The following is a 25,151-nucleotide window of genomic DNA, read 5'->3' as shown; positions in this document are numbered from 1 at the left end:
CTCTCGCCCTCTCTCTCCCTCTCCGCCCCTCTCTCTCCCTCTCGCGCCCTCTCTCTCCCTCTCCGCCCTCTCTCTCCCTCTCCGCCCTCTCTCTCCCTCTCCGCCCTCTCTCTCCCTCTCCGCCCTCTCTCTCCCTCTCCGCCCTCTCTCTCCCTCTCCGCCCTCTCTCTCCCTCTCCGCCCTCTCTCTCCCTCTCCGCCCTCTCTCTCTCTCTCTCTCTCCGCCCTCTCTCTCTCTCTCTCTCTCTCTCCGCCCTCTCTCCTCTCTCTCTCTCTCTCTCTCCGCCCTCTCTCTCTCCTCTCTCTCTCTCTCTCCGCCCTCTCTCTCTCTCTCTCTCTCTCTCCGCCCTCTCTCTCTCTCTTTCTCCGCCCTCTCTCTCTCTCTTTCTCCGCCCTCTCTCTCTTCTCCGCCCTCTCTCTCTCTCTTTCTCCGCCCTCTCTCTCTTTCTCCGCCCTCTCTCTCTCTCTCTCCGCCCCCCCCTCTCTCTCTCTCTCTCTCTCTCTCTCTCCGCCCTCTCTCTCTCTCTCTCTCTCTCTCTCTCTCCGCCCTCTCTCTCTCTCCCCCCGCCCTTTCTCTCTCTCTCTCTCTCTCTCTCTCTCTCTCTCTCTCTCTCTCTCCGCCCTCTCTCTCTCTCTCTCCGCCCTCCTCTCTCTCTCTCTCTCTCTCTCTCTCTCCGCCCTCTCTCTCTCTCTCTCTCTCTCTCTCTCCGCCTCTCTCTCTCCGCCCTCTCTCTCTCTCTCTCTCTCTCCGCCCTCTCTCTCTCTCTCTCTCCCCGCCCTCTCTCTCTCTCTCTCTCCCCGCCCTCTCTCCCCGCCCTCTCTCCCCGCCCTCTCTCCCCGCCCTCTCTCCCCGCCCTCTCTCCCCGCCCTCTCTCCCCGCCCTCTCTCCCCGCCCTCTCTCCCCGCCCTCTCTCCCCGCCCTCTCTCCCCGCCCTCTCTCCCCGCCCTCTCTCCCCCTCTCCCCGCCCTCTCTCCCCGCCCTCTCTCCCCGCCCTCTCTCCCCGCCCTCTCTCCCCGCCCTCTCTCCCCGCCCTCTCTCCCCGCCCTCTCTCCCCGCCCTCTCTCCCCGCCCTCTCTCCCCGCCCTCTCTCCCCGCCCTCTCTCCCCGCCCTCTCTCCCCGCCCTCTCTCCCCGCCCTCTCTCCCCGCCCTCTCTCCCCGCCCTCTCTCCCCGCCCTCTCTCCCCGCCCTCTCTCCCCGCCCTCTCTCCCCGCCCTCTCTCCCCGCCCTCTCTCCCCGCCCTCTCTCCCCGCCCTCTCTCCCCGCCCTCTCTCCCCGCCCTCTCTCCCCGCCCTCTCTCCCCGCCCTCTCTCCCCGCCCTCTCTCCCCGCCCTCTCTCCCCGCCCTCTCTCCCCGCCCTCTCTCCCCGCCCTCTCTCCCCGCCCTCTCTCCCCGCCCTCTCTCCCCGCCCTCTCTCCCCGCCCTCTCTCCCCGCCCTCTCTCCCCGCCCTCTCTCCCCGCCCTCTCTCCCCGCCCTCTCTCCCCGCCCTCTCTCCCCGCCCTCTGTCCCCGCCCTCTCTCCCCGCCCTCTGTCCCCGCCCTCTGTCCCCGCCCTCTCTGTCCCCGCCCTCTCTGTCCCCGCCCCCTCTGTCCCCGCCCTCTCTGCCCCCGCCCCCTCTGCCCCCGCCCCCCCTCTCTCTCTCTCTCTCTCTCTCTCCGCCCTCTCTCTCTCTCCGCCCTCTCTCTCTCTCTCTCTCTCTCTCCGCCCTCTCTCTCTCTCCGCCCTCTCTCTCTCTCCGCCCTCTCTCTCTCTCTCTCTCTCTCTCTCTCTCTCTCTCTCTCTCCGCCCTCTCTCTCTCTCTCTCCGCCCTCTCTCTCTCTCTCTCTCTCTCTCTCTCCGCCCTCTCTCTCTCCGCCCTCTCTCTCTCTCTTCCTGCCCGTCTTATTTAATTTTGATGATCATTCCTTCCTATGTAGGTTGGGCTCAACAAAATATTTTCGCATTTGGAATAGAATGTTGGTGACTGAAATTTCGTACATAGACCTCGCCGCGACGAAAAACGTCTTTGTTTTAATGACTTCCATCCAAACTCGCGTATCATATCTGCCACACTCTCTCCCCTATTACGTGATAATACAAAACGAGCTGCCAGTTTTTGCACCCTTTCGATGTTCTCTGTCAGTCCCACCTGGTAAGGATCCCACACCGTGCGGCAATATTCTAACAGAGGACTAATGAGTGTAGTGCAAGCTGTCTCTTTAGTGGACAGGTTGCATCTTCTAAGTGTCCTGCCAATGAAACGCAACCTTTGGCTCGACTTCCCCACAATATTATCTATGTGGTCTTTCCAACTGAAGTTGTTCGTAATTTTTACGCCCAGGTACTTAGTTGAATTGACAGCCTTGAGAATTGTACTATTTATCGAGTAATCGAATTCCAACGGATTTCTTTTGGAACTCGTGTGGATCACCTCACACATTTCGTTATTTAGTGTCAACTGCCACCTGCCACACCATACAGCAATCTTTTCTAAATCGCTTTGCAACTGATACTGGTCTTTGGATGACTTTACTAGACGGTAAATTACAGCATCATCTGCGAACAACCTAAGAGAACTTCTCAGATTGTCACCCAGGTCATTTATATAGATCAGGAACAGCAGAGGTCCCAGGACGCTTCCCTGGGGAACACCTGATATCACTTCAGTTTTACTCGATGATTTGCCGTCTACTACTACAAACTCCGACCTTCCTGACAGGAAAGCACGAATCCAGTCGCACAACTTAGACGATACCCCATAGGCCTGCAGCTTGATTAGAAGTCGCTTGTGAGGAACGGTGTCAAAAGCTTTCCGGAAATCCAGAAATACGGAATCAACCTGAGATCCCCTGTAGATAGCGGCCATTATTTCGTGCAAATAAAGAACTAGCTGCGTTGCAGAAGAACGATGTTTTCTGAAACCATGCTGATTACGTATCAATAGATAGTTCCCTTCGAGGTGATTCATAATGTTTGAATACAGTATATACTCCAAAACCCTACTGCAAACCGACATCAATGATATAGGTCTGTAGTTCGATGGATTACTCCTACTACCATTCTTAAACACTGGTGCAACCTGCACAATTTTCCAATCTGTAGGTACAGAACTATCAGTGAGCAAGCGGTTGTATATGATTGCTAAGTAGGGAGCTATTGTATCAGCGTAATCTGAAAGGAACCCAATCTGTATACAATCTGGACCTGAATTCTTGCCCGTATCAAGCGATTTGAGTTGCTTCACAACCCCTAAGGTATCTACTTCTAAGAAACTCATGATAGCAGCTGTAAGTGTTTCAAATTCTAGAATATTCCATTCATCTTCCCTGGTGAAGGAATTTCGGAAAACTGCGTTCATTAACTCCGCTTTAGCGGCACAGTCATCGGTAACAGTACCATCGGCACTGCGCAGCGAAGGTATTGACTGCGTCTTGCCACGTGTGTACTTTACATACGACCAGAATTTCTTCGGATTTTCTACCAAATTTCGAGACAATGTTTCGTTGTGGAACTTATTAAAGGCATCTTGCATTGAAGTCAGTGCCAAATTTCACACGTCTGTAAATTTTAGCCAATCTTCGGGATTTCGCGTTCTTCTGAACTTCGCATGCTTTCTCCGTTGCCTCTGCAACAGCGTTCGGACCTGTTTTGTGTACCATGGGGTATCAGTTCCATCTCTTACCAATTTATGAGGTATGAATCTCTCAGTTGCTGTTGCTACTATATCTTTGAATTTGAGCCACATCTCGTCTACATTTGCATAGTCAGTTCGGAAGGAATGGAGATTGTCTCTTAGGAAGGCTTCTAGTGACACTTTATCCGCTTTTTTAAATAAAATTATTTTGCGTTTGTTTCTGGTGGATTTGGAAGAAACGGTATTGAGCCTAGCTACAACGACCTTGTGATCACTAATCCCTGTATCAGTCATGATGCTCTCTATTAGCTCTGGATTGTTTGTGGCTAAGAGGTCAAGTGTGTTTTCGCAACCGTTATAATTCGCGTGGGTTCGTGGACTAAGTGCTAGAAATAATTTTTGGAGAAAGCATTTAGGACAATCTCGGAAGTATTTTTGCCAACATATCGAGGGAAGGTTGAAGTCCACACCAACTATAGCCATATGAGTGGGGTAGTTATTTGTTAAGAGACTCAAATTTTCTCTGAACTGTTCAGCAACTATATCATCGGAGTCTGGAGGTCGGTAGAAGGAGCCAATTATTAACTTAGTTCAGCTGTTAAGTATAACCTCCACCCATAGCAATTCGCATGGAGTATTTACTTCGACTTCACTACAAAATAAACCACTACTGACAGACACAAACACTCCACCACCAATTCTGCCTAATCTATCTTTCCTGAACACTGTCTGAGACTTCGTAAAAATTTCTGCTGAACTTATTTCAGGCTTTAGCCAGCTTTCTGCACCTATAACGATTTCAGCTTCTGTGCTTTCTATTAGCACTTGTAGCTCAGGGACTTTCCCAGCACAACTACAACAATTAACAACTACAATTCCGACTGTTCCTTGATCCAAGCACGTCCTGTATTTGCCATGCATCCTTTGAGATTGCAGCCCACCCTGTACTTTCCTGAGGCCTTCTAACCTAAAAAGCAGCCCAGCCACACAGCCTCCGCTACTCGTGTAGCTGCCAGCTGAGGGTAGTGAACTCCTGACCTGTTCAGCGGAACCCGAAACACCCACACCCTATGGCGCAAGTCAAGGGATCTGCAGCCAACGCGGTCGCAAAACCGTCTGAGCCTCTGATTCAGACGCTCCACCCGGCTCTGCACCAAAGGTCCGCAGTCGGTTCTGTCAACGATGCTGCAGATGGTGAGCTCTGCCTTCATCTCGTAAGCAAGACCGGCCACCTTCACCAAATAGATAGCCGCTGGAATCCAGAGAGAATTTCCTCAGATCCAAAGCGACACACGTCATTAGTGCCAACATGTGCCACCACCTGCAGCTGGCTGCACCCTGTGCTCTCCGTGGCATCCGGAAGGACCCGTTCCACATCAGGAATGACTCCATCTGGAATGCACACGGAGTGCACACTGGATTTCCTCCCTTCCTTAGCCGCCATATCCCTAAGGGGCCCCATTACATGCCTAACATTGGAGCTCCCAACTACCAATAAGCCCACCGATATGGGGACAGACGGGACGAGGTCGACATCCCTGTGATACCCAAGTCCGGCTCCCCACAATGGTGCCCATTGGCAACAGCCTCAAGCTGCGCGACCGTAGTCAGCACCGCTTGCAGCAGTGAGCGAAGGGATGCCAACTCAGCTGTCATCTGAACACAGCAATCACAGTCCCTGTCCATTCTAATTGATGTTGAACAACAGTTACTGAAACAAGAGTCCGTGCCTAGATAACACAAGGGAAACACGCAAAGAATGTATGAGCTAACCTGTACAAATGCCTAACGACTGCGGTACAATCTGCCTGAATTTACGATTACAGTAACTAAAACTCGAAATTACACCTCCTACACGAAATTCACATGCAATTTAAGTAAGAATCTACGAAGTAAACACTAAAGCGCGATGCTACAACTCTCAAATACTATAATACGCCCGAAATTTATGAATTAAACAATGCAAGTATCCATAAACATGCAAAGAAATTTAAGAATTAAACTATGTAACAAATAAGTAAGCTAAGACTATACGACTTGCTGCTGGCAGCTGCTTATCTAATGGCGGCAGGGAGAAGTAATTGTTAATCTTGTTACATGCCTCTATGTCAGTGCTATAACAGATGATGTGGAACTATGATATGTGATGGGTATTTTGTAGAGTTCCCAGTCATTATTCACCATAGTATTTACATCATTACTGACATCCTGCTTTCGCTGTATGTCATTCTGTATGATTTTCATCCAGTACAAATGACATAAATTTTAATTGTTTCCTAAAGAGCAGGCACTGAAAATACACGGTGTAAATAGCATTAAATTTGGTAAATTTTGCTAATAATGTGTGGAATGCCATATTAATTTCATTAATGAACAAAAAGTCCTCTTGTTTATGGGTTTACAGCTGGAAGATTATTTGCATCTATTTATTACCTGAGCTTAATTTAGAAATGTTGCCGCACTCATATATAAAGTTCATATGTGGGAGTACGACCACCCGATAAAGCATGCCATAGTGCCTTTGAAATCAGAGTGGATTATGTGACAGGAATAGAAAGAGAAAGTATGTCAAATAAATGCTACACAATGGCTGATAGCAAAATAAGAGACAATAGAACTGATTTGGATGCATTCTGACACTCACTCTTCCCAATCGATAAGAATCTCTGTAAAGTTGGATGATACTCATGAGAAGGGAATAGTGAGACCTGTTATATACACACAGAAGTTAGCTAGCAGTTATAATTCACAGAATGTTTCCTTCTTTCAGTCCATTGAAGATCCATTGGGAATATCGTGGTCCACTGATTTTATCAAGGAGGATCCTGAATTAAATTTGGAAATGAGTGTAACTGAGAATATTGTAAGTATTTACATGTCTGATATATTGCCTCTAGTCAAGTAATAAGTCTTTTGTTAAGTTTGTATAGTAAAAGATGCATTGCAGTGAAATGGAGAGATTGTCAGTTTTTTGGAACTTGTTGCTGTTCATAATTGTAGAGTATTCTTGTACTTCTGCACTTGACTTTCATTTCACCTGTTATGTGCTGACTGTTTTAAATAGAAATGGAAGGGGATTGGTGACTGGTATAATCTTGTTTTATGTAGCCCTTGTTCGTATCAACTATATTGTATAATGGCTGTGTGCGATGGTCGCAAAATTCACATTTAGGTGAAGTGTAAGTTCTAATAGTGTAGGTCATTTGAGAAATATTGCTCCTTTCAATAACTTCTGATAAATGCAGTTCAAAAGATCATTGGCTGTTGTTATCTTTTGTGTGAATATTATTCTTACATTTGACCTAAAAAAATTTGGGTTATGAAAAAGAGAGATAAAATTTGTATGTTGTAGATCAGCCCTGATACGTTGGCCACAACCTGTATATATTGTGGCAGCTTCTGTGGTGCCTGTTGTATTAGTTATAAAATTTTCAGTAATAGAATAACTCTGTATATGGCTTTTGGTGAATGATAGTACATAGATGAAGCCATGTAAGACCTTGTCATTAGAGTCCTGGCAGTTCTAAAGAAGAAAGATAAATTTTTACATATGATTTATGACCTTGGTAAGGTAAAGAGATGCTCAAATTGATAAATATGTCACAGGAATGAAACTAAACAATGATCAGGGAACATTTAACATGCAATTGCAGAAGGTTAGGTACTGGCTCGCTCTTGATCTCATTGTTCATAAACAAACTTGTTGCAGTTGCAAAGCAATCTTCAGGCACAAAATGCTGACTTCTTCAACACAGAAATGTGTGGTGATGATACAAGCATACAGGTCAAGGAACCAAACGATCATGCTAGGGACAGCTCACATTATGTAAAGGAGTGTAGCTGATTCACAGGTAACAGGCCAAGACTTTGACACAGAGACTCATGTTATGCCATTTTAAGCAAATTAAAGGGATGCATTGGCATCACAAGTAGACAGGACAGTAAGTTAAACAGTGGTACTGTTGTTCCACAAGAAGGGTTTTACAGAAATGAAAATGCCACACATAGTAGTCAGGGATGTGCAAATGAGGAGCTAGGCCAAAACAACGATCTGTACAGTGTCCTAGGGCATACCTGTAGTTGTCAAAGTGGCTGGATTGTAGTTGGTGACCATTTACCATGAAAATACAAAAGGCCATACTGGCCTTCGTATGCAGTCAGAGAGATCACAGGTCAAACAAGATGTCTCCATGGCACCAGGGCCAGAGGTTCAGGGATAGTGTCCGCTGCATGGAGTGCTGTTCCCATAGCAAGTGTGAAGAACAGTGTGTTGCTGATTGTGTGGTCTGGAATACCATGTCATGTGGTTGGCACTTAAATCACTGATGTGTAAACCCCCCCCCCCCCCCCACTTGTTGCTTTGAAAATTTGTAACTTAGATTAAATAGTGGTAGACACCTGAGCAAATCTACAAATAGGATGTGTGATGATAACAGTGATCCTGAGTGGCACATGCAGTTTTGCAGTGAACATCTTAACTCTGTCAGCTAGTGACATGCAGTGTTTGTGGTCTCAGGAGCATAAAATGCTAGGGCTTAATGATGCAGAAAAATAGGGCTGACCATTTTGATACTGGTACATGGCCAGCAATATTCTGTATTAATTGTGGAATTTGGAACTTTTTTAGTTAATTACATGACAAGCTAGAGCAAGCTAGCAAGTTAGCAAAGTAATACTTTGCTGGAGAAGCAATTAAGTGATAGGCTGCCACATCTGTCATTGGTAGGTTCAGACAGTACATAGGTGTTATGGAGATGCTTCAGAAACTCAAATGAGAACTTCCAGAAGGAAGGTAATGTTCTTTGGAGGAACACTACGGAGAAAATTTAGAGAATTGCCATTTGAACCTGATTGCTGAACAATTTTGTTGTTTCCAACATACATTGCACATAAGGACTATGATTATTAAATTTGAGAAATCGGAGCTGATATGGAGGCACATACAGTCTTTTTCCCTCATATTTGCGAGTGGAATGGGAATGAAAATGACCAGCAGGGTTATGGTGTACCCTTCCCAATGCGCCATTAGCTGGATATCAGAGTATCGATGTATGTGGAGATACTAGGTAAAATAAGTAGCTCACTAATGTAGTAGGAGCAGCAGTGATATTTTTCATAGTAAATGTACATTTACATACAAAATAATCCATTAGCAGTTTCCATAATTAGCAGTGTCAGTAGATTAGCACTAGTCACAAACAGCTGGTTGTCAGTTTACTTCAGAGGTAAATTTTCTGTGGGAGCTTCTGCCTTAAGATTTGCAGACTGGCTCACCCCACTTCCATCCACATCTTCATTTATGAAATGCAATGAGTAAATCAAGGAATGAACAAATGAATAACATTCACACCCCATCTCTAGCCAGAGCAGAGGTTACAGTGTTAAAAGCAAATTTAATTTTATGGAAAAATTTCTGAAACGTTCAATAAGACGCCACCCATCAAGACAAATTATCATATTTTACTGAAAGAAACTATACCTGTATAAGCAATTCTTCAGGATGTTTAAAATCATCAGATTTCACAGAGCTATAATATTGTAATAAATAAAGGTACAGAATTGGTGTCTGATTTTTACTTCTATATATGCCTGCAAATCCTTTATTTACAAAGGAACCATATTATCTTCCCATTGATTACAATTGGTGTGTGTGCACATCTGATATTAAGGTGGTTTTCACAGCTGTGTTTAGGATCAGATTCATCATTTACTGATCACAAAAATCAAAATTCTTTTCAACACATTTAAGCAGCCATGTTATAGACTTCATCCATGCATTTGCAAGCATGTCAGTTTAAGAAACTCACTGCTGTTGGCATGTAGTATCATAGTTCATCCAATGATGTTGGAAGAGGAGACACATACATGGAACCTTTCACAAACTCCCGCCAGTAAAAGAGATAGCATACTGAGAGATGAAGCAAATTTCCAGCTCAGGTCTGCAGCATCTTTAGCTGATCAATCCCTCAGGAGCTAACTGTTCAGAAGTGCTCTTTTGTGCAGGTTCCAATGCAGTGGTACATAATTCATATGAACAATTATATTTCTGATAATTTTTCATCTCTTCTGTTTTTGGTCGATCTATGTTTTTTTCTAATATTGTCAACTTTCTTCAGTTTGTTACAGAATTCCCTTCTCTTCAGATTCAGTTCAGTGCCAATCCCACTAAATTGTTCATCACATCCCATAAGTTTGATAATAAATCATGATCACTACCAACAAACTTCCTGTCCCATGTTGCACAGCACATTACCCTTATTAATGTTGCAGCTACCAGTTCAAGTCATCCCTTGAAGACTCATTTTGTAACATCTAATGTAATTAGAAACAACCTGCTACTGGAAGAAGTAGATATTACTGTACACACACTAAATGATACATACTGCATACAATTCCTTCATGTCTGCTTGGGTTTCAATTGAAATTGGGTCAAGAAAATGGTAAACTTCTCAAGTTGATCCCCTCAGCATTGCTCACCTTGAGGCAATTATGATAGCATCTCTTGGAGTTTTGACTTCTTTTTGGAAATATCTTCTGGGACATCCAACTGCAAATAAATAAAATTTTTGTTACTTAATGTAAAAGCCAATAGGGAGTCCCATAATGACACGTAGGTGCAGGATCCCCTAGGTCAGTGAAGAGGCTTATGCGAGGTGTTCAGTTGTCAACATCACATCATTTGTACTACAAGCTTGTATAGGATAAATACTAATTTGTTTATAGCTGCCATGTCCTATAAGATTATCATATAGGGTAGTACTGAGTGAAAGCATGTTAGGAAGCATTTCTGCAAGTTGACACTCTGGAAGAACACTCATTAATTGCAAGGCAGAGAGATATGAGCTTTTTGGTTAACTCGTTCTCATGCTGGTGCTTCCTTAATTTAATATCCATCCAAATGCCCAAGAACTTAACTCATAGATCCTCATCCAGTGCCTGTAATTGATATCTCCTTGTATCTGTAAGTCATTTGGATTTGTTTGGAATTGCATCATGTGTGCTTATGTAAGTCTAAAGGTTGAATTTTTATTCTGGTGCCTGTAAACCAGTTGCAAGCATGATCCATTATTCTTCTGGCTGTTTTTAGTATGAGTGTGTTTGCTGGTTATCAGTGTACTTGTCATTGGCAAGCATTGCAGATTTTGAAGAAGGCGTCTCCAATGGTTTTAGCACAACATATATGTAGGTGAGGATAAATCAAATGCTGAACCCTGTGGGACATTGTATGTATTGTTTCCCCATTGTGTATTCAGTTTTCCTCCCAAGGCATCATTTATTACTACGACCCAGTTTTTTGTTGCTAAGCTAAGATTCAGTTCTTGTAAGTGTAATTCTTTTAACACCATAACAGTGTAGTTTCCTGACTAAAGGGAGATAAAGGTTGTAATGTGATGCCAATAAGGTTTCTCCACTTCTACAGCATATTTCAGTCATGCTGTAAAGTCAGCACAATATTTTAGTTATTAGATTGTTGCAATCATTACAAGAGTAGTTCCTGCTTCCATCAGCAGATGATTCTTGTGACTGATTTGACCATTCATCTGATGAAACTGATGTCTGGTCAAGTATACACTTCCTGACTGAGTCTGATGTATCTAATTTCAATGGTCACCTCCCCTCCCCCCCCTCCAGTTTTTTCAGCTACTGTTAAGAAATTATTGTTTTCATGGCCTGATATTATCTCAGTTTTTCCTAAATATCAGGCTGGCGCATAAGTTGATAGCACTTTCATTTTGCATGTTGGTATTTCCTGTTGCTGAGGGTTTATTTATCAATTGTCATTTTTTATTTGTAGTTCACTGTTGCTCTTTGAATCTACATTTTGTCATTTGAATATAGTAAGTGGAACTGTGGCCACTAGATAGTGGAGTGCCAAGTGGAGAAAGAGGAGCATTGTTGGGTTCTATATAGGTGTAAAAGCAATGGAGGCAGCCAGAAACATTTGCATCCTGTTTGTGTTTAATACCATTGGACAGAGCTATTCAAGAAAATTGTTTTTTCATTCTAGGGAGAATTTTTTTGCCATTAGTGACTTGCCGTCGAGGTTTGATGGCGATCATTTAAATGCATTAATTCACAATTATCCATGTCACTGTACTTCAGAACTGGCAAATTCGATGAACTGTGATCATTTCATGACCTTCTGATATTTGTGTGCAATGAATAAGGCTAAAAAATAGGGTGTGTGGATACCACATGCACTAAACCAAAATTACAAAAATGGATGGCCATATGCACATTCTAGCTTGCCTTTAATCAGTTGTATGTGAACAACACTAATCATTCCTGCCCTGTATCATTATGCTGATCAGAAATGGTGGCTTTGTGCTAAAATAAGGAAAAGAAAGGAATGGTTGAGCCCAAGCAAAGCATCAACAAAAAGCATCCACAAAAGATAATGTACATTCTGTGTGGTTTACTATGAATTGCATCCTTGAGATGTAACCACTGATTACTACTGACATTTACTGTCAACAGCTGAGACTGGTTGCAGATGCTGTACATGAACAATGACCAAGAAGACACTGCTCAAGGAAAATGCCTGCCCACAATCTGCTAGACTGACAAAAAACAGTACACAGGAGTTGGGTGTTGGTCATTGCACACCCACCTTATTCAACTGATCTTGCACCCTCAGATTTTCTCCTTTTCTGCTCTCAATCGAACAGCCTTCAAGGAACTTCCTTTCCAGATGAAAATGCGCTCAGAGCCTTGCTTAATGAGTTCTTCGCCTTAAAACCAAGTGACTTCTACAGTTACAGAATGAAAGTAATCACAGCATTCAGAGACTGTTGTAAATAGTGAAGGAGAATATTTTGTTGATTATTTAAGTTTCTTTTATTTGTATCTGTTATATATTAAAATTACGGAAAGTGCCATGAACAGTATACCAAACAAATAATTGCTGCAAAAGGGTACATATGCCTTATATTTTTTCATTTTACTGCTAAACTGTGTTTCCTTTCATCTCTGTCTAACCAGTATGTATAATGTTTAAAATAATACTTGGTCTGTTAAGCCCAGTGTCTCAATAGAGATGTTAGTATTATACATATCTTTTGCAACACAGTTAACTCAATAGATTTGTGCTAAGTCTTCAATGATGAATCATACCTTCTTTAATTGTCACGTTTATAAAGATTTTAATATTTTCTCAAAATAATTCTGATCCCCCAGTAAGGTTATTGCTGAGTAAATGACAGAAGATTTTTAATTTCTTGTCACAAAATGATGTGCTCTATTCAGAGGTTAATGTAACATATGCATGGTTGTTTATCAGGACATTTGAGTAGTGGTGTCAGGGTCAACTGTGTTGTGACAGTTATCCAACATAAAAGCTAATTACTCTTGTTCTGAGGTATTGGTTTAAATAATTTTAATGAACAACCCAAAGGGTACATTGAAATATTATCAAAAAATGAGCATAGCTTCTAATACTAATTATGTACAAAAAAATTCAATGAAGAATTGACAGAATCTGTAAATTAGTTATTAAATTTGTTTACTTCAGTGTAGAAATGACTGAAGCACTAAATATCCACCAATTGATGTTGGAGGTTGGAAATAATTTGAATTTGTTGTATAATCAGTAGGCCTGGTAGTTGCAGTGGATAAAGATACAATTATTTCTTAATGGAATACAACAGTATACTTACTCATTAATGGTCAGTTGAATCAAAAGTAGAATTCAGCTGAGGAAAGAGTGATTCCAAGTTTCCTCTTGGACAATCACACACATGAGAAATGAGTTTCATTAATTGTTATAGTAACATTTCCTTTTCTAAATGATTGATGTGTTCACACAGTTGGCTGTGTGGAATTAAAGGTAGCTCCTGAAAGAATTTTTTAAAATTATATTTAAATCAGAAATTGTTTGAATTGCACCCTTCCTTTAACATACAAATACATACGGAATGGGTTACATTAGGCATGCAGTAATTGTATCTAAAACTTGTAATCTTGAAGATGAAAGTCAAAAACTAATTGCATTTTGGACACCATAGATTCTATACATGGCTCGCACAAATAGCGTCATACATAGTGCAATTTTGGATACTCTAAGAAACTAAAAATATACATAAATCATATGATTTAAACACACAAGCCTTTGTTTTTCATTATATTACATTTTCTTCTTAAAAAAAAAAGATTCATGTTGCAACACAGTTGTATGTCCCAATTCTAAACACATAAGAAATATCTGTTGCTTTTTAAATAATCATTGGTTGATTTATTAATGTTCAGATTTGTTCAGTTCCAAAAAAAGTGCTGTCACTTTTGTGTTGTGTGAAGAAATTTTAGCCTGTGGAATGGGTTTCAAAAACATTTCCATAGCTTCTGCATTTTCAGAGATGCCATAGATATTGTTTTATACCTCTCTTATTTAAAATTTCTACAGTGACAAACAATCCAGGATTTATCAGATCAACATGCACATCTTTGCCAGCATCTGTTGCAATTGTCTTCATCTGCAGCATTTGATCCCCGCAAGAACCCCTTTCCACCGGAATACCCAGCATCCTTAGATATGAGAAGTAGTTTGGTTTTTTCAACCTTCAGGATTGTTGGGTCAACAGTATTATGATAGTGTAAGGTAAAAAATAATAATAGTTTTGAATATGAGCAAAAAGTTTGACGTGAATGTAATTTATGCTCACTCTTTTGTCCAGAAACCATCTTCCAGTACCATAAAACATGGTTTTACCTTGAATCTGAGTTTGTGCACATTCATAAAAATCAGCCAGCATACCATTTTCTGTGTTTCATCTGGTTCCACACTCCTCTCCTAATTGCACCACCAATAGCATCTGTCACAACTTCACCATTACATGCAGTAAAGAACAGTAGTCCATTTCCACTTAAACTTTCGAACACGAACTGGATATCGTGTACTTGTTTTCAAATAGGTAGGTACAGCCATCTCAAAAAAATTGTCAAATTTTTTGGAGACATGAGATCATCATCTTTACATCAGCTATTATTTATGTGACAACACAGCAACAGAAACTGTTTCATGTGGTAGATCTCATTGGTGATGGTGGCATGATAAAATATTCCTGCAGCATTCAGGTGCAACCTGTGAAGACTGTACTTGTGCATTTGATGAATAAGCACTTCAACTTTTGTCTTCATTAATCAAAGAAACATTATCTACAAAGTCCATCTGTAGTTTTCCAGATTTGAGATCCATTTTGCACATATCCCTAATTCAGCAGATTGTGAGTTTTTCATGAAGCAGTGAAATGTTAAATATCAAATTTATTAATTTCTGATACATCAGTGATTCTACCATTAACTTCTTTATATTTTTTGTTGCCTGTCAACATAAATAAATTTTTCCATTTTACTTCTTTGTCAGTGAACTTCATTATTTAATATGAAGTGAAGTTTAGGAGTTACAGCTTTTACACTTTTTACACGAATTCATAGTATACATGAATTAACAGTAAACCACATGTTCCAGTAATTCCTTACCTCAAGAAAAAAACGCTCTTGCCAGTGCATTCACCATGACACCTACATACATACATCGAGGCGTATTCAAAACCAACAAAATGTGTAATGAATGAAAGTATTTTTTATTTGCCCCATTTCTTCGTCTGCATCACATTGTTTATAAGCTCCCTGAGGTGAAAATACTATGTAGTGTTTTTGCAGCACTTTGTGCATCTTAGTCTTCGGATCTTTAAATAATTAAGTATCCCATCTGTCAGGTGCTTGACAGATTCTCATCTCTGTTGTAAAAAAATTAAACTGTTTGCTTCTGTTTTTCTGAAACATTGTTATTCAGTTTGTGTAGTTAATGTTTCCTTAAACATTATGGAAGTTGTTGCACTTTAACAATTATTTTGTTTGTTACTGCATATTTCCATATTGGGCTCGTGGATGTAACTATCTTTTTACTGATTTTCCTGAAGTTTATGCAGATTAGTATAACCCTAAATAGGGTTCTGATTGTTACACTCCAGTGACGAGTGGTTTTGCATTTACTTTCTTTGTACATACTCTTCACAACTCTTTCTTCCTCTTTTCCTTTATTTTAAAACTAGACATTTGCTAGGTTGCTCTCTTCCCTTTCTTCTGAAGTCTTGTAACATTTTCTTATATTTTTCTCTGAATTGAATCAGTTGTAATTGATTTGAATATAGTTTTACAAAATCTCTCTCTCTCTCTCTCTCTCTCTCTCTCTCTCTCTCTCTCTCTCTCTCTCTCTCTCTAACTTACTATCCATTATCTTTAACAAAAAGCTAGTATTAATAATGTGTAACAATGCACCAGCCTTCATATACTGATGTATTACTCTGTAACTTATTCAGCAAATGAAAATTTTATTGTTTCATCCACAAAATAATTCCCCCATAAATTCTTTTCTTTACAGTACACTTTTTTAAAAAATTGTTTAGGTTGAAGTTAACTAACAAAAAATGTAAACTTTGTTCCTGACCTACCTTCTGTGTAGTAAGAATCGTTGACGTTAAATTCTTCTTTGGATATCACAACTTAATCAGTATTTTTGGTTGCAAATCTGGCAGCAAACATGAAGAATTTAAACTTTAAATGCCTGTAACACTGTAGCCAAACTAAATGTATTTTGTAACATGGTGTATGCAGTTTAAATCGGCACACAGGAAGTGTCATAATGATCAGTAAGTTAGGTATGGTATGTTATGACAGCCTTCATATCATTGTAACCTCTACTTGTAACTTTCAAAAAATATATGTGAGAAATTATTTACATTTTTCCTCCCCAGACAGGAAAATAGATACTACAGCTAAACCATGATGCAAAAAATGAAGATAAGGTTCAGAAAATTATATTTTACTCTTGTGCTTACATTTTGGAATGGCTCAAAACTACAAATTGGTGAGACAAAATGGCTGGCCACGACTTAACTTCAGGAGGTGAAATAGCTAGTACTGACAATGCACGCACACAAAAGTACAAGCAACTTCCTTAGCTCTGGGAATGATTAGTTCCTTCATCTGGAAAGAGGAAGGTTAGGAAAGGACAGGTCACTGATACCCAAAGAGTGTCACTCACAAGGAAACATCATCAATTGGGCCTTATATTTTAGAGAGAACAAAAGCACTCCATATTTTATGGAGTAAGACACACTTTTATCTTCAAAAAATTTCCTACAACATTCAGGTGTGTCTTTTACTCAAAATGTAAAAATGTCCATTATTTGATGTAAAATTCCTGCCAGGCTTAAAAAACAGGCCATATATTCAATGCTGTTGGGAACCTATCTCTATCTGGCAACACTGGATTCAACTGGCAGCAGCAGTGCACCGATGTGATGAACATGAGTTGTGGAGCTTCACAAGCTTACTAACACTGTCCCCGTCCTGCCCTACCATCACAAACCCAGAACACTGTCTAGCCTACGATGTGTCACTGCAGTCTACAGTGCCAGTGAACTTGAACTGAAAGTCATTTGTATTATCGGTAACAGAAGAGTATTTTCTTTAGTAGTTTCCTAATAGAAAAAAGAGGTTTCATATGATGTGTGCTATAAATTGAAGGTAATAGCATATGCAGAACAATATGGAAACAGAGCAGCTGAGTGGAATTTTGGTCTTTCTCCACCAGAAAGAGCCATTCATGATTGGCTTGCTAGTAAGGAAGAACTGAAAATAATGAAGACTACTTGTGCAAATTGAGGACTGAATGCAAAATGGCCAAAACTACACTGTTATCCAAAATTAAAGCAACAAACAACACCCCTGTCCTGCGTTTAGTTCACGAAACAGTCCTACATACTGTCAACCAGATGTCTGTATGATCGTGTTCTGCATGGAAGATGGCATTCCCGTCAACTGACAACTATGCCAATGATGTCAGGGCATGTATGAAATGAGGTAGTGTTTGTTGGGTAACCCCACATCCACAATAACCATGTACACAGCTACAGACAGTGCAGTATGACACCGAGAAAATGCCTACCAGACTTGGCAGTGGAGGGCCATAGGAAGAAAGGAAGCAGGACAGTAAAAAATTAATGTGGGCTGATGGATTTGTGTGAATTGTTCCAGTGTTTCTTGCATGGGGCGACAGCTCAGAGAGACTGAAACTGTATCCCAAAGTCCAGGGCAGGGCCGACCATGTGTGACTTCAGAAGAGAGCACCGTTATTTGGCTGCAAGGTCACAACAGACTGCCTTAGAACTGCACGGCAACTGGCATATGAGCTTGCATCATCCACAGGACATGTTGTATCAAAGTAAACTGTGTGCATATGGCTTTGGCAGAGTGGCCTTCATTGTTGCAGACCTGCTGTATGTCTAGCACTGACACATCTTCACAGAAGTCAGCATCTAGAGTGAACAGACAGCTTACTTGTGACTCAGGGCAGGCTGCCCTGTCTTGCATTCATTTTTGGTGGACCCCATGCTGCATTCCAGGATGTCACTCTGTGTGTCACAGGCATGTGGCATAGGCTGTGATAGTGGGACAAGAATCATGAAGTATACAAACCACTGAGTACTTCAGCACTCCAGTTTGTTTCTTTAGGGTTTAAGGCATGTGTTATAAATAGTATTCTGGTGGCAAGTGATGAAAAGCTTCTGTCTTTCCACTAGCATATTGCAGCATTGTCTGTTGCTATACTATGCACAGCTGGCTCTGCTTTGCAAAGCAAGTTGGCCATGTTTTGCTTCGCAATGCATAACACCCTCACCCGTCTGCAGCTGGCTCTGTTTCAACTCTTTTCTGCTCTGGCATATTCTTTTACCATTGATGGTCGATACACTACATTGACCTTTTTATCAAGACTGTCTCTCGGGTTGACCAAACTATACTACCCATTACATCAGTGTTACTGGCGACCATTATTTCCAGCGTTATTTTCCCTCTTAAGTATTGTTCTAACAATTAGTTACCTGAACCTTTTCACTGAATCTTATAAATTTCCATAGGGCCCCTTGCCCTGCACCTTAACTGGAACACCATGGTACTAATTTCATTACTATGCTTCTTGCACAGTCATTTCTTACTCTCTACTCCTCACTAAAAAGCGAAAATAAATCAATTATTCTTCATATTATTTCACTGTGCATTCTGCTTCATTCTGCTGCTTTTATGATTCGATTATCCAATGAGGTGGAATCTGAACAATGGCTGGGTCCGAACTTGGCGGTATTCTTTGTTTTTTATGTACCATAACAACACCAGGGTCAGCAGAACGAGTGCTGCTGTGGTGGTTAGTATGACAATAGTCAGTGTTGTCTCTTTCCAGTGCTGATTTTTCACAATATGAATTTACATGCTGCATAAGGTTTCCAGGGAGATTGGAACCCTCCTGCTGATTCAGAAGTGTTTTTATAGATCACATTAGTTCTGGCTCTAGAGTTTGATATAAGCTGCTCAGATTTGTGTCATGTGGCACTTCCATTGGCTCCTTTGGCCAGTACAAATGTGGCTGGGAAATACTCAAGTGAGTTATCCCTGCAGCTGCGGTGGACAGGCAGAAAGTAGGCCCCATTATGTTGAATGCTGTTCCATTTAATAAGAAAGCATTCACCTTTCATTCTACCCTCCTTGATGTACCCCTCCATTTCTTGCAACAACTATCTGCTACTACCATGTTCTCAAAGCTAGGGTACAATCCATGTGCCTTGACCTGCTGAAAGTACGATTCTGGCTGGACCACATTTTAATTGCATTTTCTTTCCTCCTTTGCCCCATTAGCAATTTCACTGCACAGGAATCCTGCCCCACTCATGTTACCGTATGTGGACAGACTATTATTTTCTCTCTGTGGCATTTTTGTATCTTTGCTTCCTCCATTTCTACATATCTTCCTTCATCTTTTGCAGTTAATGACAGTCGCTGAGTTTTTACTCTTACAAATTTCTTTCGTATTTCCCATGTGACGAGTTATGCATGAATTATGTAGCACTCATGATGTGCTTGTTTCCCTGCTGCTGTTACAGAAATGGAAATGGAAACTTTTCTTCCATCAGTTCTCACTGATGCTGCAGCTACTCCAAATTAAAGGGCAAGTCTTTGTGCTCAGGTTCTGAAACCAACCTCATCTTCAGTAACAGTTCCTTCTGTACTTTCCTTAGACCCTTTAAATACTGCCGTTCTTGCAACAAATTTACCTCTAGCTGAAACACTATCTTCTATGGACTGCAACCATTTTAATAATTACTTCCCTATTCAAGACCTTTACTTGGGTTTCTAGTTCCCTGATATTCTGAGTAATATATAATACTGCAGCTTTTCCACTTCAGCTATCTGCATTTCCATGCTTCTTCTCAGTTTTATATATAAGTCCAAAATCTTATTTGCTTAGCCTTACTGTTCATCGTGTCAACCTATTGGGAATGATTCTTTAACCCCAACAACCATTTCAATGCCACATGATCTGTTATTACTCTAAATGTTTTACTGTACAGATAAAATGTGAAATATGTGATTCCGCAAATAAGGTTAGCATCCCATTCTCCATTTTGGAATAATTTCATTCTTCAGAATTCAGTTCCCTTGAGCATAAGCTACAGAATGTTCTGCACATTCCACCTCTTCTGATGAGACACAGCCTGTTGCATGCTAATCATGCATCACATAATAAAACAAATTCGCTATTAAAATCAGGAAACGGCACAATTGGACTCAATTTTAAAGCTTCTTTTAACTCCTCAAAAGCATGCTGGCACTGTTCTGACCATACAAACTTGGTACCCTTCTTTTAATAATTGTGTAACCTTCTGGCAATATCGGCATATCCTTTTATCAACCACTGGTAATAGTTCACAAGTCGAGAATGATTGCGACTCTTATACAGATTAAGGTACAGGAAATTCCCATACAGCTGTAATTAATCTTGTGTCTGTCTTAACTGCATCTTGTGGTATGTCCTCGGTATGCTATCTAACCCATTGCAAAATCACATTTTTCTGTACTCAGTGTTCACTTCACTGCTTTTAACCTTAGGAATACTTCCCTTAATCGCTGCATATGCTATTTGATATCACTTTAATAGACAATTATTTCACGAAGATACACAAAGCTTTGCCATGGTTTCAGACTTATGGATATTGCGTCCAACAATCTCTGAAATGTTACAGGTGCATTTTTAATGTGGATGGCATCCGTCTGATTAGGTAGTCATCCCAGGGTGCCTGAAATTCTGTTTTGTGTCAGTCCTGTGGTGCAGGCTCTATCTGGTGATACTCACTCTTCAAATCCATTGTTAAAAATATTAGCATAGCTCTAAATTATCCATAATTTCTGTGATGTTTGGGAAAGAGTAGGCATCCATTACGGTTTTCACATTTAGGTGTCTGTAATCAAACATATTTTTTGCACAACTATTCCTGCCCACTGTCGACGTTACATTCTTCAATTATTCCATCTTTCAGCTGTTGATCGATTAATAACTCCAAAAGTGGGTGCAAGTACCTAGCTATTCTCTATGGCTTGTGGTAGACTGAAGATTTATTTCCTATAGGTATGTAGTGTTGTGTAATAAGTGTACCTGATAATGGTCCTTTTGGAAAAAATAAATCACTTAATTCCAGAAGTAGTTCTGTCATCTGTTCCCTATTGCTTCCCTCTAGATGTTTCACTTTTGGTCCTCATACAGCTTCAGTGATGTCTGGCAGTTCTCTATGGCTGACTCCCCCACATGTCCCATCCTTCTTCCTCCAAGATATTAGCAATTAACAAATGGTTTGTTAATCATATGCCCTATGTGCTGAAATGGTACATAGAAACAGATATGTGCATGATATGTCTGTTAAATGAACAACCCACCTGATCTAATACTTCATTCTCTTCTAATGGTTCCATCACACACAAAATTTGTACCAGCAAGCTAGACTCACCAGTGACACAAAATAATTTCTAGGACCCTTAGATACATAATCATGCGAATAAAGTCTTGCTATAAGTGTTCATGGTTTAATTTATTCACCTTTCGCAGCACTCTCCTTGCCGCCTCTCTACCTTGACTTAACCTAACTGAACAATTTTTCTGCCACTTTCCACCCTGTGTAGCTGGTAGTTGATTATGGCACAATGCTGATAAAAGAAATCTAATCCCAGAATCATGTCATAGGCCTCAATTTAGTGTGCCACAATCTGTAATTAATGTTTCAATTAAGCCGTATCCAGGTGGATGCCTAAGTACGCTGTCCTAATGGTGTGATGTCTTTATTCCCACTCCTTGCAGTATGTACTGTGGTGGTTCCAATTGCGTACATTCCACCAGATCACTACTGGTGACTGAAACATGTTCTCCTGTGTCCCATAATATCATGGAATCCTTTTTCCCTACTATTCTTATCGCATCCACTTCTGCATACAGTTTTGTAGCATCTAGTCTTACTAAGAAGACCATAGGTGGACCAGGGGTCCCAGCTAGTGTTCAATACCTTACTTCTCCCTGCTCCTCTACTTTAAAAAAAATGTTTTATGTTAGCTGCAAACACTGTCCATTTACCCTGCATTCCAGTCGACAAATTGATCTCCTCACACTCTGTAGTTAACCGCACTGCTGTGCGCAAATCTGTGGGACATCCTGTCCACACACACACACTTTGTCATTTCTGCATGCAGTCCACTTAAAAAATAATTGAAGACCCTCTGCTCTGCTTCTTGCAAAATGTCATTGACCTCAGCATCCTACCCTAATGCATTAATTTTCCTCATCCTATCTGCAAATTTTTTCACAGTTTTTGTATTTTTCTTAATTATTGCCGCTAGTTGTTCCCTGTAGTGCTTGGCAATATTTTACTCCATATATCTTTGAATTAACCCTTCTTTAAATTCTTGCAATTTTGTGGCTCCCTTCAGAGCTCCTGTATACCCTAAATATGTTTATACTTCCCCTGTTCGTCTCTTTGGAACAGTAAATAATACTTCATTAGACCAACCTTGCATCTGAACCAGATATCGAAGGTGAAGACCTGCTCATTGTTTTTTTTTTTTTTAACAGGGGTAAGGAGCAATTAAACAATTAAACTTTTATCTGACAAATTTACACTCTGTTGAACGATTGTGATCGTGTCAAGTGACTAAGTTCTTTATTATCTGCTGGTAATTGTGCTACCTTCTGTAACAAAATGCATTCTGCTTCTGGTTATGGCACACCTTGTGTCTGGTTCTTTTGAAGCTTTGTACTTGACAACAATCACTTTGAGAACTAATGTTCACAAGACAAGAAGACAAAATACATTAATTTTATTCTTATGTGTAATTATGAGCCATATTGACTCCCAGCACTGCCTAGTCGTATGGCCCTAGTGATTACATGTGTAACATTTTCCTAGAAGTGATTTCAAACATTGCACTTAGTGACCCTTGAGGTTACACTGTGCACATCTAACAGTCTCAAACTAATCATGCCTTCCATTACCTCTAAGCATAGAAATATCCACTTGTTCTCCATTTGCAATAAAATCTACTTCATAATATTCACGACTGTCAGATGCATTTTCCATGACCAAAATATAAGGATTTTCTTTCTTTTTGGTTTTTTGATTCACTGTAACATAAGGTGTAGGTTCTAATATAGGCCTACAAAGAGATGACCAAATTCTGACATCAGTGTTGCATGACTCTTGGATTGTCGCATGTGGAGAGTGAAATGAGATGTCAGGGCAACTGTAGATATGTTTAATTGCTTTCGTTTTTCCAGCCCTAAGCCATAGTACATCAGGAACAGCTTGGTAGAGGCTTCCAATTGCCTCTCATGTGAAATAGTAGATATCTGTAATTGCTGACAGTGCAAGGAGCAAGGCTGAATATGGTGTCACTCAATGCCACTGTCAGCAGACTCTGGCTGCGACAGTGATGATCCCACAGTGGTGCAGCTGATGGTGGCCGTGAATTTCCTCCAGTGAGCAGACAGCTCCCACGTGCCTCACAGCAGGCTACCCTGTGTAGTGTTCAAACGGCAGACCCAATAGTGCATTCTAGGATGTCACTCTGGGTGTCACAGGCTTGTGGGTGTTGTTCGCTCTGATGTTGAGAGAAGAATCATTTAGTAAACGAATGGCTGGATGTTTATACATTTGACTATGTTCGTTGAGGGCTTCAGGCAAATATTTTAACATGACTGTTGGCAGGTGAGGAAAGGCTCCCGAACTTCCACTAATGTACTGCAGTGTTGGCTGTTGCTATACCATGCCCAACTGACTCAATCATGTTTTGCTGTGCAGCATGTGATACTCCCATCCACCTGCAGCTGGCTCTGTTGCGGCTCAGTTCTGCTCTTGCGTTTTTTCTGACCAAATTCAGTTGACATGCTACAGACAAAACCCAACAAATACTCACACCAGAGAGCATTGAAAGGACCTACAGTCAAACAAGTGTGTCAGTGGAAAAGACAGTTATGGTGTAGAGTAAGAGAAGACATTATGGTCAAATCTTTCAAGAAGTACAGCACAGATAATGCTCTGGCAGGCAGTGAAGACCATCTCTTATATGAAGAAGACAGTGGTCATGAATGAGAAGGAGAAGTTAAATTTTGATATTCAGGGGCGTTTAGGTCAGTTCAGTTTTATACACTAAGAATTTTTTTTTTTTAGCCTGACTTTGCAATCTAATATTAAAAATTGTAACATTGTTACTTTTTAAAAAGTGGTTAAAAATGATTGTATGCTTTATAGCCCGCAGCATCTTAGTCTGTAAAATATACTGAGGGTCTCACTGAAGCCTTCACTGATCATAATTATCCTTCCAATCTTGTACAAAAACAAATCTCTCATGCCTTATCTTTAGAGTCTTCCATTGTCTGGCCACAGAGGAGCATTCCTCTTGTAACTCAGTACCACCGATGACTGGGACAACTTAATTACATTCTCCACAAGGGTTTTGACTACCTCTTGTTGTGCCCTGAAGTGAGAAATGTTCTGCCCACTATCCTTCCCACACCTCCCACAGTGGTATTCCACTGTCCACCAACCTACAGAATCTACTCATCCATCCCTACACAACGCCTGCTCCCAACCAATTACCTCATGGCTCATACTCCTGTAATAGGTGCAGATGCAAGACCTGTGCCACACATTCTTCCACCACCATCACAAGCATCACCTATCCCATCAAAGACAAGGTTACCTGTGAAACCAGTCATGTGCTCCACAAGCTAAGCTGCAGCCACTGTGCTGCATTCTATGTGGGCATGACAACCAACACGCCATCTGTCCGCATGAATAGCCACAAAAAAAGTGGACCACGTGGTTGCTGAGAATGCTGTCAAACATGACCCTTCATTTCAATGACTGATTCACAGTCTCTGCCATATGGATCCTTCCCACTAACACTAGCTTTTCTGAATTGTACAGGTGGTAATTACATTGACGTAAGCCTCCTGGCTTCATCCTTCATTAGCCATTGTCCTCACCTATTCAGCCTTCTGTTTTATTCCAGCACCATACAGCCCTCATTCCACCATCATACCCAGTATATTTACTTCTTTTCCGGTAGCCCCCTCCCCACCTCTCCCCTGCCCACCATGTAACCCCGATAGCTGCCCTACCTTCTTTGCACCTCATCCTTACACCCTCCCCAGCAGCACTGCACTG

General features: G+C 41.2%; 1 protein-coding gene across 7 annotated transcripts in view; it reads left to right on the top strand.

The window, feature by feature from the left end:
* LOC126213021 (zinc finger protein 708-like) overlaps positions 1-25,151 on the top strand; it is a 104,874-nt gene that overhangs the window by 37,606 nt on the left and 42,117 nt on the right. For all 7 annotated transcript variants that reach the window (XM_049940581.1, XM_049940582.1, XM_049940580.1 and 4 more), the window contains one exon: positions 6,383-6,475. In XM_049940581.1, coding sequence (XP_049796538.1) covers positions 6,383-6,475 — 93 coding nt within the window. The remainder of the gene's footprint in view (positions 1-6,382; positions 6,476-25,151) is intronic.

The sequence above is a fragment of the Schistocerca nitens genome, chromosome 11 (genome assembly GCF_023898315.1).
Source record: "Schistocerca nitens isolate TAMUIC-IGC-003100 chromosome 11, iqSchNite1.1, whole genome shotgun sequence".
Lineage (NCBI taxonomy): Eukaryota > Metazoa > Arthropoda > Insecta > Orthoptera > Acrididae > Schistocerca > Schistocerca nitens.
Note: the sequence above shows the minus strand (reverse complement) of the source record. Positions and strands in the feature narration are given on the sequence as shown.